Raw genomic sequence first — 13,641 nt, 5'->3', positions numbered from 1 at the left:
ATGACCAGACTGAGCCTATCGCAAATGAGAATACGAGTAGTAACTGGTCCCAGCTGGTTGCTCACCTTTGAAGTAAACAATGGACAACGCGGTTGCAGTATGGCTAAATCTCGAGCCCGTGCTCTTCCAGTGCGTTTCATTCAGCCCCACTGTATACAGACTTCCGGAGTTGTTGCAGGATCGTGGACATGCTTCAATTTTGATGCTCACCAGACTATTTCGCCCAGGAATGGACCACCGAGTTGTCATGGCTACCATTGACCAGCTTGTAGCGGCATACATAGCTCAGTATCCAGACGTCATTCATAGGGACCCCGCTGAGAGTAGGCCCTGGGTTCAGCGATCCATGGACTCCGTCCAAAGGAGCAATTTCGGGTCTCCTTCAAATTGCCATCATGTACTTTCTGCGCACATTTAAGGACGCCTGACTAGGCCGGAACATTTTGAAGAAAAAAAGCTACTAAAAGCTAAAGTCTTTGTGAATTATGACTTATCGCTAAAACTGCGCGACACACTAATCAATCAGCTGCTTTCGAGCAGCTTGCTGGCGCTCTCGAGGTGCGAGATCTCGGCCTTCTCGTCGAAGTTGGCCACCGGTCTGTCCAAGTGACTGATTCCGTAGAACAGAGTGTTCTGGCTCAGGAAAATGGTCTCGATGTCTTCCAGCGTCCTGTTACCGGTTTCCGGACAGAACAGGTAGAACATGACTGCAGCGACACCGTTGGTTAGCGTGAAGATGATGTAGGTTTTCCAGCCCAGCTTCTCGGTGACGATTGGCGTGATCATGGCAATCACGAAATTTATGATCCAGTTCGACGAGATACCAATGGCGTTGCCCTTGGATCTGAGCTGCAGCGGGAGAATCTCCGAGACATACACCCACGGCACACAGTTCATGGCGGCCCCAAAGAATGCCATAAACGTGAAGAAGAAGGCGACCGCGGCAGCAGAGGTGCTCTTGGACCCAACTCTCAGCAGAATGGTGATCATCATCATGGACACCATCTGTCCCAGAGAGCCGCCAATCAGAGCGAATCTCCGTCCGATTCGGTCCAGCCACAGAGACGGGATGAACCCAAAAACAAAGAAAGTCACCATGATGCAGCCTCCGAGAATCGTCGACATGTTGGTGTTCATTCCCACGTTAGTCTCAAGCACCAACGGCACATAGTACACCACAAGATTCACACCTCCAAACTGGTTCCAGAATTGCACCATCACACACAGGAAAAGCCTGTATCTGCCGTGCATGGCGTCCTTGCCACGCAGGATGTCCCACCAGCTGAGCTTGTCTCCCTCACCTTCAACCTCTTGCAGGTACAGGATGTCGTCAATACATTTGTTCACGAGCGGATCGTCTTTCGGCACGTCGTTGATCCGCGCAAGGCAGTTTCTGGCGTCGTCGACGCGTCCTTTCTTCATCAGCCATCTAGGCGACTCGGGACACAGGAACAACAGGAACCAGGAAAACACCGCAAACAGCATCTGGATTCCAACTGGCAGTCTCCACGAGGTCTCGTCGTTTCTTTTGCTGCAGCCGTATCCGATCCAGTACGAGATGGTGATACCAAGGGCCACCCCCTGAGGCTCGGCTGCCACGAGACCACCGCGATTGTGGGCGCTAGCCACCTCAGCCTGGAACATAGGCACAGTACTGGTCTCCATTCCGGTTCCTAGACCAGAAATGAATCTTCCGAAAAATAGCTGAACGACGCTGTAACTGCTGGTCTGCAAGATGATTCCGATGATAACGAGGGTAAATCCGGCCCAGACGGTTTTTCTTCTTCCCAGCTTGTCGCCAATAAAGAAGTTGATCATACAACCAAAGAAACTTCCAAGGTTGTACACAGAGACAATGATTCCCAAGTAGTTACCCGAAGGATGGCCAAACTGGTTTTGAAACACGGGGTGGTTCTGGATGTTGGCTAGGGCACCTTGCTCGAATCCATACAGAATGAAGGAAAACAAACAGGTCAGTGTCAACACGGTTCTGGTGGGTTTTCCAGGCCCAAGTAGCTCGTAGTACGACTTCATGGCTAGACTCTCGGTTCTCTCTGCTGTGTGGGTGCCATTGTCTATTTATACATGCGTGAGTGTTGGTTTTTTTTTTTGTTTCAAGCAATTTACAGTTCGGTAGCGATGTGCACGATGACTCTGAGAATAATAGGATGACGTCATTTGTAGGAGAGAATTCTTGCGGGGTGGGCAAGATCTATTGTTGGCTCTGCTCTCTGGGAGTTCGCGCATTGTTGTTCCCCGCGTGATCGAAAGCCTAATTATTCAAACGCGTATTACGGACGTCTAAAATCTGTTTGTTGAACCAAGCGCCGCGAGCTATCTCGGCCAGATCGGTTGTGCGGCTCCTGCTTCCCTTTAATTTCGGCAATTTCAGCCCGCCAAAATTGCCATTTGACCCCTCGTTTGCCGCATAGACGAGTAATATGCCTTGAAAAGGAATTTCAGCCGCAATGGGCCGGCTCTAGCCTAGGCCTGGATCTAACCAGCCATACACTGCAAAAACAGTGACTCCGATAATTTCAGAGCAGCGCATGTTGGAGATCGTTCCATTGTTTTGACAACATTCTCGTCCGCAGCGGAGAAGTTATATGCTTATTAGTACTCGTTTGCATCACGCATTAGAGGACGAGCTTGAGACATGCTGAAATGATGAAAATCAGACAGGTTGGATTTTTGCGTGACAATTTTTGTGCTAAGGAAAGTACCCCACGTCATGGGAGCCTCGACTCCGTTCGGCAACTTTTGGCGACCATAGAGCTACTCTGCTGACTACAGTGCTGCTTCTCCTTACCTGATTTGATCAGCTCCGCCCCACTCAATGTGGACGTGACCGGCCGAATAGGAGCTCTGAAGTGTTTTTTATCTGCTCTTCCAATAGCCTGTTAGCCATGAAGACTTCAGTTTACAGCGAAGAGCATTTTTTGCCATACGACTAGGTTCTTCCTATCCTGATCTGGCTGCCACTCTTTTTCCATTAGTCTTGGGCTGAATCGCAATCGTTCTAGCGGTTTGGACATGATCGCACCAATTCACGCTTTAGATTCGTGTCTCATACTCACAAACCCCGGTCTTTTAGGCGAATAGCCCAGACAAAATCCAAGAGGAATGTCTCAATGCAATTGTGAGTCTTTCCTGTGCTGTTTGTGTTTGAGCGGATAATATCCAGCGCGCTTGTAGTCAATCATGCTCAGGTTCTCTCAAGTTATGCGTCTCTGAAGTAGCTTGCATTGTTGCGCTCGTAGAGCACCCTCCGAAACGGACGACATAGTAACAGTTTCTAAGCACTGCTTTGCAGCTGGAGAATAGCAGTGACATGATAACTACTGGTGTCAAATGCATTAGGCAAGTCTGCCACAAGCAGTAGCTATATGTCAATGACTGGGAAGCGGTCGGTTATCTGTAAGACCCATGTCGTAGGTCACCCGAGTAAATGCCCCACAGGCTAATTTAAGGCAAAAACTTTGCGTGTTTGGTATTCAAACAGCGCCTGATCGGCACTTGAAACCATCATTCGTCTGCTCTAGTACCCGAGTACCCCGAACTCAAAAACCCAAGAGCTGCCTAGGCTCTCAAATGCCAAACCACCATGTATCGTGAATATTATGCTGCAATTCCTCAGAGTAAACTGAACTTCAAGCTAGATTCCCAAAATCAGTCGGCTCTGCTGCTGTGCAGCACCTACCACACCACTATGCTTGACACTTCTATCCACAATCCCTTCGAAAGTTGTCTGAAACACGCTAAATATGTATTCCGTGTGGTAGCCGGCTGATTGTTGGTCTTTGGACATCTCTGCAAGAAAGACCACAATTCTATAGATATGATTCTAGATATGCCACACGCTCAATGTGTCCGCCGGGAGTCTGAGGTGTAGTAGCAGTGGACCATTGATCACGTTTGCGGCTGCACTCGAAAATGGATATGATTCCTGAAAAATCAGAATGGCCAACAATTCGATATAATGGTCAAAAGTTGGTGGGCGCTTTCATGCCCGAATGAAAGCGCACTTCTCGTCAGAAGTGTATCACCGCAATGCCTGTTTGATGTATCCATTTCTATGACATCTGGTCCACGCATTGCAGACGAAAGCATATATAGGGTCATCTGGAGCAAAGGGGAAGCCAAGAGATCCTGCTTTGACTTTTCTGCAATCTAAGTACTAGAAAATGAATCTAAGTACTAAAAAATGCAAATACCTAATTGAATCCACTCTCCAATAAAAGTTACTGTTTTTGGTCCCCATTTGCAACCATCATTTGGTACGCAATGAATATGTCGATGTTTGACCCAGGAGACACCCGTCCATTGCGTTTTTTGAGTGGCATATAACCCATGAGAGAAAGTGGCGCAGGAACTGTATCTGAGGGTAGCTAGGCTGAATAGTTGGGATGACGTATAGTCAGTCCATCTTGATATGTTTGCGAGAGTATTTCATATGGCCCTGTTCTCGAGCCACCATCTCGCTTTTCCTGATTCGCTACACGCTATAGCTCGACAGATGTACAGCTACTCGCATCATCATACATAATCATAGAGACAAGGCACACAGGCGGACCTAAGTTCCAAAGTCGGTTCGGGCAAGAAAAATCATTTAGGCATTTCGGTCGGAAACTTGCCCGGTTTTTTGCCGGTTTTCGTCGTACGATTGCCCGCTGTCGGAATAAATGAAAAAAAATAAAAATGAATCTTATCTAATCTTCTCTATTAATCATGACTAAATCTATAGTAGTTGTCGGTGCCGGCGTTGTTGGCCTGACCTGCGCTTACCAGTTGGCCGAAGAAGGGTACAATGTCACAGTTGTTGCCAAACACTTGCCCTCAACGTCGATAGCAGACTCGCAGTATACTTCTCCATGGGCAGGTGCTCACTTTAGACCGTTTCCAGCCAAGACACCAGAAGAATATAGGGACTCTAAGCTTACCAGATCCACGTTTCAGGCTTTCAAAAATTTCTCTGCCGAATTCCCCGAAAGTTCCATCCGGTTTATGCCAGGAACCGATTTTATAGAACGCCACGATCCGCTCTACGAAAATGTCAGCGCAGGATATGCCGAAGGCATCGAAAATTTCAGAGTTCTCCCGAAGGCGGCCTTGCCTAATGGAATCAAGTTTGGTGCCACATACGACGCGTGGTGCATGAACTCTCCGGTGTACATCCAATTTCTTGAGCGTAGACTCGAGATGTACTATAAGGTGAAAATCGTGCAAGAAAGCCTTGGTTCTTTGCAGCAGGTCGCGCAGTTGTTTCCAGGTGCCACCATTGTGAACTGTTCCGGACGAGGTTTGGCTTATTCTGGAGGCTACGATCCAGCTACGTATCCGATCAGAGGGCAAACGTTGTTGGTGAAAAGCCCAAAGGACTGTCCTTACAACCGTGAAACGGTGACCTATCAATTGGAAGATGGTTCTTTCTGCTTTGTCATTCCTCGTCCATTGGACGGGGGAGTGATTTTGGGAGGCACAAAACAGGTCGGAGATATGTATCCACAGGTTAGAGATGCAGACACCCAAAAGCTAATCGCTAATGGTAAGAGATGGTTTCCCGAGCTTTTGATCGACGGTGAGTTCCAAATCAAGCGTATAAACGTTGGATTCAGACCTGCCAGACATGGAGGTGTGAGGATCGAACGAGAAGTGGTTGACGGCACTGAAATTGTCCACTGTTATGGGTTTGGCGGCTCTGGCTATGAGATGAGCTGGGGTGCTGGCCAAAAAGTTGTAGAACTGGTCAAGTCAGTCAAAGGTAAGCTCTAGAAATTTAGGGATTGATAATAAAAAAATTATGATTTGAAAAAAGTGGGTAAAAGTGGGAAGAAAATGGGATCAGATCCAAGACCGTACAAATCGAGAAAAATTAGGCCTTGTGACAGGTGTCGTAAGCGCAAGTCAAGATGTATAATTGAGCATAGTGGGCCTTGTCAGCTGTGTGCACGAATGAACGTGAACTGTGAGTTCACCGACAAGGTGCCCCCAATGAATAGACATAAGGCGAAACAAATACCAGAGGGCCCAGAGACTGTCTGTTTTGTGGACTTTGAGGATCCAGTCGTACACAGCAAAGCAGAAGACAAAAATGATGATATGAACTCCTCAAGGGAGTTCTCTTCCAACGCTTCAGAATTGTCAAGCTACACTAGTTTTTCTACTTCTTTATCCGAAATTGTCCCAACTCAGATAGAGAAAGATGCAATTCAAATCTCCATTGAGGGTACGGAAGGTAATCATGACCTGGAAATTGCTGGCAAGAGCCTTGGTGCCGTGCCCATACAGGGGCACACTGCGATGACGGATCCAACTGAAGACGAAATTGAAAGCGACGAACATGAATGCCAATTTGTGTATCTATATCATAGTGGCTACCTGGATCCATTTTTGCTACAAAATAGTGCAGCCTTGCATTTAAAGTATGGAAAATCGCATCTTAAAACTCTTGACAGTTCCTGCCAACCCCAGATGCAGATAATGATTGAAAACGGAAACGAGTCAAACAATACTGGACTGGAAACATCGACTTTTCATCCTCACACGTCTAATCTATTTGAGATATTTTTGAAGCACGTCAACACACACTTTCCAGTCGTATCTGCAGCCGGCTTTCAAAAGCTTATCAACCAAAATAAAGCTTGCTTTCTGCTCTTGACAGCTCTAATTCTAGCAACTGACAGCTGGCAAAAAGACCCACAACTGACTCTTATGGAGCGGCCCGATGTGGATTTGGTGGTCAGGCAAGTCACACAGTCAATACTATCCGAAGCGTCTAACCCGTCTCTTGCAGTTATGCAATCCAGTCTGCTTCTGTCTCAAAAACTATTTCTGAATGGGTTCGGCATTGATGGCACACCCGAGCTTGCCATTTTGAGTGTAGCGTACACGCTGGCACAGACTATGGGGATTAACATTGACTGCACACAGTGGAACATTTCTTCTTGGGAGAAGAAAATCAGAAGGCGTCTCTGGTGGACACTGTATATTCAAGAAAAATGGTTTTCTTTTTCCCTTGGCCGCAGAAGTCATATATCCAAAACAGACTGGAATGTATGCCCGCTCACTGAATTCGACTTCGAAAACAATTCTCCTTCTGACAGCAACGAACAAGCGCGTCATAGTAACAGGTTGTTCTGCTTGATGGCAGAAATGACAGAACTCATAGACGGTATTGCGAGTGAATTCGACAAACACATCTCTCTCGATGCAGCGTATAAAGCAGCTGATCTTCACTTGACAAGAATCGCAGAATTCGAAACTAAACACTCTGATTATTTCAGATTGGAGAACAGTAAATACCCTGACTCCCCTATCGCTGCACTAGTAATAGCTAGCGTTACTGCCAAGGCGACAATACACAAAACAGTGCTTCATCGAATACTGTCACAGAAGCAGGAGAAATCGAGTGATTTGGACGACGACTGCAAACACCGAACAATATCACAAGAGGCTATACGACGGAGCATTCAACTTTGTGCGGAGATATTAGATATACTTGGACGGCTCCGGCCATACCATTTTGATTCCTTCTGGTACTCCTGGGCCAGATTCAACTTTGCTACCATTTCGAGCTTTTTCTTACTTTTGAACCAGGTGACATCCAAACACCAGGAGGAGCAGGTAATCAAACTGCAAATGACAAAGCTCCAGTACTTCATCCAGTCCAGGCTGCCGATTTTCAGCCACCTGGGACTAGCATCCCGAGTTCTAGAGTTGAAAAGAACTTGACGAGGCAAATGCGCCACATTTAAGAAAGACTCATTATCACAGGAAGTCCGCGAGAAAGTGTAAGTAAGAAGCTTTTATTCAAATCCCTACCCGCGGAATTCTATGTAGGACCTTATTTTTTAAGATGCAAATTCTGAAACTCCGAAACTACTCCGAATTCGGCAATTTCTTGATTTGGTACAAATTTGCACTCGACGATAAGTATATCAATAATACCTAAAATAATATTTACCATCAAATTATGTATCCGGAGACTTTTGAAGGATTCGCTGTGACCGATACTTCGAAGTGGTCTACAGTGTCCAAGATTGAATTCAAGCCTAAGCCGTTTGAGGACTACGATGTCGACGTTCGAATTCTTGCATGCGGAGTCTGCGGATCCGATGTCCACACAGTCAAGGGAGGCTGGAGCCAGCCTATGCTGCCAGTCATTCCCGGTCATGAAATTATTGGTGAAGTTATTAAGGTGGGAGATAAGGTCAGCACCGTCAAGGTTGGTGATCGGGTCGGTGTGGGTGCTCAGATATATTCCTGCCTAGATTGCGAGACGTGTAAGGAAGATCACGAGAACTACTGCCCAAAGAGGGTCGGTACTTACAACTCGCTATACGCTGATGGTACTGTGACCTATGGTGGCTACTCGTCGCATATTCGTGCCCATGAGTACTTTGTTTTCCCAATTCCTGATGGTCTCAAAACGGAAGACGCAGCACCTATGCTTTGCGCGGGCATCACCACGTATGCTCCTCTGGTTGAAAATGGTTGCGGTCCTGGAAAAAAGGTCGGAATCGTTGGAATTGGTGGGCTGGGTCATTTCGCCATTATGTTTGCAAAGGCCCTAGGAGCCGAGGTGTACACATTCTCAAGGACCAGTAAGAAAGCAGAGGATGCCAAAAAGCTAGGAAGCGATCATTATATTGCAACCTATGAGGAAAAGGACTGGGCACAGAAGTATGCGAAAAAACTTGATCTGATTGTTTCTTGCGGCAATTCGGCTCAGAACTTTGATCTGGCTGGGTATCTATCTTGTCTGAAAGTTCATGGAAAAATGATTTCTGTTGGACTGCCTGAGGAACCATTCACTGTCAGTGCTATGCCATTCATGAGAGGAGGAGTCTTTTTCGGCTCATCTCATCTGGGAAACAGACCGCAGATGTTGGACATGCTGAAGCTTGCGGCTGAAAAGAACCTTGTTGCCTGGACGGAACGTCTACCAGTTTCAGAGAGTGGCATCAAGGAAGCTCTTGAGAGATGCCACTCAGGAGACGTTAGATACAGATTTGTTTTGACTGACTATGACAAGTTCCACGCTTGAAATTTGCAAAGTATATAAAGATAATTAAAGTTTTGGTCTCCTTGAAAAAGAGTCTCCAAATCTAAGATCTGTCTCCGTAGAGAGCTCCTGCTGATTGTAGTTCCTGTTCGTGGCCAGACCTTCTCTCAGTCCGTTAGGATCCTTCTCGGTTCCCGAAAGTGACCTCCATTTAAACAGTTCAGTGTAGAAGTTTTCACGGCCTTCGACCTTGTCAACCAAAAATTGTCCCAGAACAGGCAGCATCTTGAATGCGTGTCCTGATCCTCCACAGGCAACAAAAAGTCCCTTTTTTCCTGGAACAAAATCGTAGATGTAGTCGTTGTCTATAGTGTCGGTATACCAGAGCAGTCTGCTTTCATATTCCAACTTTGCCTCATACAAGTCAGGGAAGAACAGCTTGAGCCATTCGTCAACCTGGCGGACGATGTGGCGCGTGAGCATTTTGGTTGGAGGATCGCTGTTGGAGGTTCTGGGAATCGAAACGACTCTGCCGTTTTCCAGCTTAACAGGGTTGGTATACTTGGTTTGTCTAACAATCATCTCCATGTACCCTTCTGGCTCCATCATTGGGAACATGAACATACCCCCCATATACTCTTTTTCTCTCGAATGGCCGGTTTTCCAGCCCACCATTGGGAAGACCTTGCTGTTATACTTGGCCTTGAGATCAACGCGTTCCTCAGGGATCTTGAAAATGATGACGTTACCTGAAGCAGCCTCATTCATGCCGTCGAGCTCTGGAACGAGCAGAGTGGACCATGGACCACAATTGATAACTGTCAAGTCAGCATAGTGTTTCTTTCCGTCGTTGGTGATGATTCCGCCATGAACGGTTTTTTCGTCGTCCTTGTAGATGTATTCCTTGAAAGTACCAGCTTTCTCTCCGAAAACAAATTTGACCCCTAGCTGGGTACACAAGTACTTGGCATACTGACAGGCCCTCGAGGCATACAGCACGCCAGAGGTGGCATCCAATGCGCCCTCTAGAGTTGGGATTTTTTCTTTCAAATCATGGGCAAATTTCACCTTCGATCCAAATCCTGCAGCTTTGGCTCTCTTCACATCTATAGGATCGTTGATGTCGTATCTGAGAGGAGCAATACCTTCCTTTTCGAAATTCGTTCTGCTGGCCTTTTCCTCCCAGCCAACAATATCATCAAGCCTCAACATGCCGCATAAATCGAGAATTTGAAGATCGGTATACTTCTTTGCTTCTTCATGAGGGATGAACCTGATCTCGTTATTCCACTTCTGCCAGATCTCGAACGCCTGGAACGCAAGATCTTGGTAGTGTTTCTTTTCCGCATACTGAGCTCTAAACACCTTGTTTATGTCTGCCGAGGCCGTATCGGCTCCTTTGAGCAAAGTGTAAGCGTTGGCGTCGAAGTCTAATCTGTCGAACACGGTAATATTTTTGTATCCATTGCTGGCAAGATGGAGCGCATTAGAAAGGCCAAACACACCAGCGCCAACAACCACAATCGGGGAGTCCTTTTCAACCATTACGAGTTTTGTATTTCTTGCAAATGTGCGTACCTGTATACTTTAAAATATATACAATATCGCATTACCGAATTTGGTCAATGCTCCGAAAATCCATATCAGGTGACTTGGCTTTCCAAATCTGGAGAATATCCGCCAAAAGATTGCATCGGAATATGCGAGATAAGTTATCGCTGCCAATACATAGATTTGAAACTAGGTCTATTTAGGGGGTATGAAGGGCAATTAGTCTGCAGTCTCTTCTTTAGATTGTTCTTTACCATGGTTTCTGAGAAAGCTGGCGAGTCGTCCAAGAACCTGGTTGTTACCACAGTTCTTTCCCCGGAAGAGCTGCAGGATGTCGACCAGGGATTTGGGTATGCACTGGAGACAGACGGCGTCGTTTTAGATCCAGAGTTTGAGAAGAAAGTTGTGAGAAAAATCGACTGGTACATTTTGCCTATGATGTGTATTCTCATGTCCTGTCAGTTGATGGACAAATCCACAAACTCGTATGCCTCCATTACTGGCCTCCGGACAGACCTCAATATGAGTTCCCGAACATACTCGTGGGTGGGCAGCAGCTTCTACCTGGGCTATCTGGGCTTCTGCTATCCGGCAAGTATGCTGCTTCAGAGGTTTCCGCTGTCCAAGACTCTGGGATGCGCAGTCATAGCGTGGGGTGTCGTGATCTGCTGTCACGGTGCTACCCAATCCAGCTCGACGTTTCTCCTCTGCAGAACGCTTCTCGGCGTCTGTGAGTCGTTCATGGATCCCGCGTACATGATTATGACCAGTCAGTGGTATAAGAAAGATGAGCAGTATAGACGCTGTGGCTATTGGCTTGGGTTCCAAGGATTTGGCACAATGCTTGGATCTCTGATTGCGTACGGTTTCTATACCCACAAAAGCGAGTTCTCAACGTCCCCATGGAGGTACCTGTACGTCGTCACGGGTGTGATTACTATATTCTTTGGCATTTTGTCCATCATCCATATCCCAGATATTCCCGTCAAGGCGTGGTTTCTGAACGATGAAGAAAAAAAGTATGTGGTTGAGAGAATCAGAGGCAACAGAACGGGATTCGGTAACCAGCACTTTAAATTGGCTCAGCTTAAGGAGGCTGCATCCGACATCACCACCTATCTGTTTTTCTTCTACATGTTTGGATACGGTATTCCTAACGGCTCCATTGGAAACTTTAGCTCCATCCTGTTGAGCACAGGGTTCGGATTTTCGACTGAGCAGTCTCTGCTGCTTAATATGGTTGGAAGTGGAATTGATATCATTTTCCCGTTGGCTTTTGCCTATGTCAATCTGTATTTGATCAAGAGCAGGTTACTGGTGTGCTTCTGCATCAACTCCCTGGTGTTCACCGGCCTGTGTCTGCTTGCGTTTGCGCCGTCCAAAGGAGCACAGCTGGCCGGATTCTTCTTGTCGTACCTGACTACCGCTAGCTGGGCATGTATGAGCTCTGTGGTTTCTTCGAATGTTGCTGGTCACACGAAGAAGATCACAGCAAACACATTGTTCCTTATTGGGTTCTCCACGGGCAATATCATTGGTCCACAGGCCTTCCTTGGTTCCGAAGCACCGGTGTACATCACAGCTAAGAGGACTATGGTGGGTACTTACGTTATCTCCGCCACTGTCCCTCTGATCCTCTATGTCATCTACCACTTCAGGAACAAAAAGGAGAACAAAGTGCTGGTGGATGATACGCTCCTCGCTTTTGGAGATCTCACTGACAAAACCAATCCGGTTTTCAAGTACGTTCTATAGATTAGGAACCTCCGAATCCTCGTACACTGCCTCCGCTTTGCTTGCTCCAGCAAGAATCCGCTGTTGCCACTGTGGGTTCTGATTTTCTACCAGTTTCAGGGAACAGAATTTTACAGCTGGGCATTAGCAGATTCAGGGCTGCAAAAATCAAAGTGAAGCTCTTGATGCTAGCAGCAATACCTTCTCATCTGTCCTCTGCTCAAGCTAAGACCTATACCGAGCGTTTGCCGGCCCGGGGGACGTGGGGCTGGCGGGTGGGTGTTTTCTGTGGGCGCAAAAACGCGGAGCGTTCTGCGGGTGTTTTCTGCGGCGGGTTTTCACGGCGGGCGCGCCGCTGGCGGGTTTGGTGGCGGGTCTTAACTATGAGAGCGGTGGGTGTTTTCGCCGGGAGCAGAGGTGGCGGGTTTGGTGGGTGTTGTTTACATGGCGGGTCCGGTGGCGGGTCACCCCATACAAAGTAGTGGGTGTTGTTTACATGGCGGGTTTGGTGGCGGGTTTCTATTGTTCGCACGTGGTGTTTACATGGCGGGTCCAGCGGGGGGTATGAACGGCGGGTATGAACGGCGGGTTTTGATGGCGGGTTTCAGTGGCGGGTTTTAGTGGCGGGTTTTCATGGCGGGTTTTCATGGCGGGTTTTCACGGCGGGTCTGATGGTGGCGGGTGTCATATCTCAGCAACCAGTGGTCGTAGCGCAATAAGAAGTACACATCCAGAAAGCTCTTCGTCGAGACAACCCACACCACACAAAAAAAGAACTACCTAAGCAAAAGTGTATATAGGTAATTACTAAAGGCATATATTTAAAAAGGTAACTGGATACAACCCACCAGTAATTACCAAAGCGTAAATCTAACTCTGCAACACCCGGGAGCACACAGGACCCTGTAGTAACCCCCTATCTACACAAACCAAGTGGAACTCGATGTAATGGGTACCGTAGGGCAGTAGGTGTTAGTAGCCAGCACTTAGTCAACCCTCGCCTCTGATTGGCCAGAAAACCCGCCACCCCCTGGACTCCCACCCGCCATCACCAGACCCGCTACCCCCAGACCCGCTACCCCTGGACTCCACGTCTCCCACATCTCATCCCCTCGTCCCTTCTCCCTTACCTTCCTCTCTTCCCATACTCGCCACGACAGACTATTTGTGGTATTTGCAGCTGGTGTAGGGATGCGGAGGCAGCGGGACGCAGAGACAGCGGAGGCAGCGGCACGTGACCAGGCATGCGGCTGCGGTCTGGGGAGTAGGTGGCGGGGTGGCGGGGTGGCGGGGTGGCGGGGTGGCGGGGTGGCGGGGTGGCGGGGTGGCGGGGTGGCGGGGTGGCGGGGTGG

At 47.8% G+C, this 13,641-nt stretch overlaps 7 protein-coding genes across 7 annotated transcripts; 5 read left to right on the top strand and 2 right to left on the bottom strand.

Moving 5' to 3' along the window:
* Positions 1-79: 79 nt before the first annotated feature.
* On the top strand, positions 80-418 carry KL928_003846 (uncharacterized protein; the record flags this gene model as incomplete). Its single annotated transcript, XM_043204478.1, has 1 exon — positions 80-418. The coding sequence occupies one exon, from the start codon at positions 80-82 to the stop codon at positions 416-418; it is 339 nt and encodes a 112-aa protein (XP_043058540.1).
* A 104-nt stretch (positions 419-522) lies between these two features.
* Positions 523-2,034, bottom strand: KL928_003845 (uncharacterized protein; the record flags this gene model as incomplete). Its single annotated transcript, XM_043204477.1, has 1 exon — positions 523-2,034. The coding sequence occupies one exon, from the start codon at positions 2,032-2,034 to the stop codon at positions 523-525; it is 1,512 nt and encodes a 503-aa protein (XP_043058539.1).
* Positions 2,035-4,728: 2,694 nt separating this feature from the next.
* On the top strand, positions 4,729-5,772 carry KL928_003844 (uncharacterized protein; the record flags this gene model as incomplete). Its single annotated transcript, XM_043204476.1, has 1 exon — positions 4,729-5,772. One exon carries the CDS (start codon positions 4,729-4,731, stop codon positions 5,770-5,772), a length of 1,044 nt encoding a protein of 347 aa, XP_043058538.1.
* A 180-nt stretch (positions 5,773-5,952) lies between these two features.
* Positions 5,953-7,731, top strand: KL928_003843 (uncharacterized protein; the record flags this gene model as incomplete). The annotated part of the gene is made up of 1 exon (XM_043204475.1): positions 5,953-7,731. The coding sequence occupies one exon, from the start codon at positions 5,953-5,955 to the stop codon at positions 7,729-7,731; it is 1,779 nt and encodes a 592-aa protein (XP_043058537.1).
* Positions 7,732-7,972: 241 nt separating this feature from the next.
* Positions 7,973-9,046, top strand: KL928_003842 (uncharacterized protein; the record flags this gene model as incomplete). The annotated part of the gene is made up of 1 exon (XM_043204474.1): positions 7,973-9,046. One exon carries the CDS (start codon positions 7,973-7,975, stop codon positions 9,044-9,046), a length of 1,074 nt encoding a protein of 357 aa, XP_043058536.1.
* A 24-nt stretch (positions 9,047-9,070) lies between these two features.
* Positions 9,071-10,549, bottom strand: KL928_003841 (uncharacterized protein; the record flags this gene model as incomplete). The annotated part of the gene is made up of 1 exon (XM_043204473.1): positions 9,071-10,549. The coding sequence occupies one exon, from the start codon at positions 10,547-10,549 to the stop codon at positions 9,071-9,073; it is 1,479 nt and encodes a 492-aa protein (XP_043058535.1).
* Positions 10,550-10,810: 261 nt separating this feature from the next.
* KL928_003840 (uncharacterized protein) lies at positions 10,811-12,310 on the top strand (the record flags this gene model as incomplete). Its single annotated transcript, XM_043204472.1, has 1 exon — positions 10,811-12,310. One exon carries the CDS (start codon positions 10,811-10,813, stop codon positions 12,308-12,310), a length of 1,500 nt encoding a protein of 499 aa, XP_043058534.1.
* Between the last annotated feature and the right edge of the window lie 1,331 nt (positions 12,311-13,641).

The sequence above is a fragment of the Ogataea angusta genome, assembly GCF_019207475.1.
Source record: "Ogataea angusta isolate 61-244 chromosome Unknown 61-244_NODE_8_length_553539_cov_90.782090, whole genome shotgun sequence".
In the NCBI taxonomy this organism is placed as follows: domain Eukaryota; kingdom Fungi; phylum Ascomycota; class Pichiomycetes; order Pichiales; family Pichiaceae; genus Ogataea; species Ogataea angusta.
Note: the sequence above shows the minus strand (reverse complement) of the source record. Positions and strands in the feature narration are given on the sequence as shown.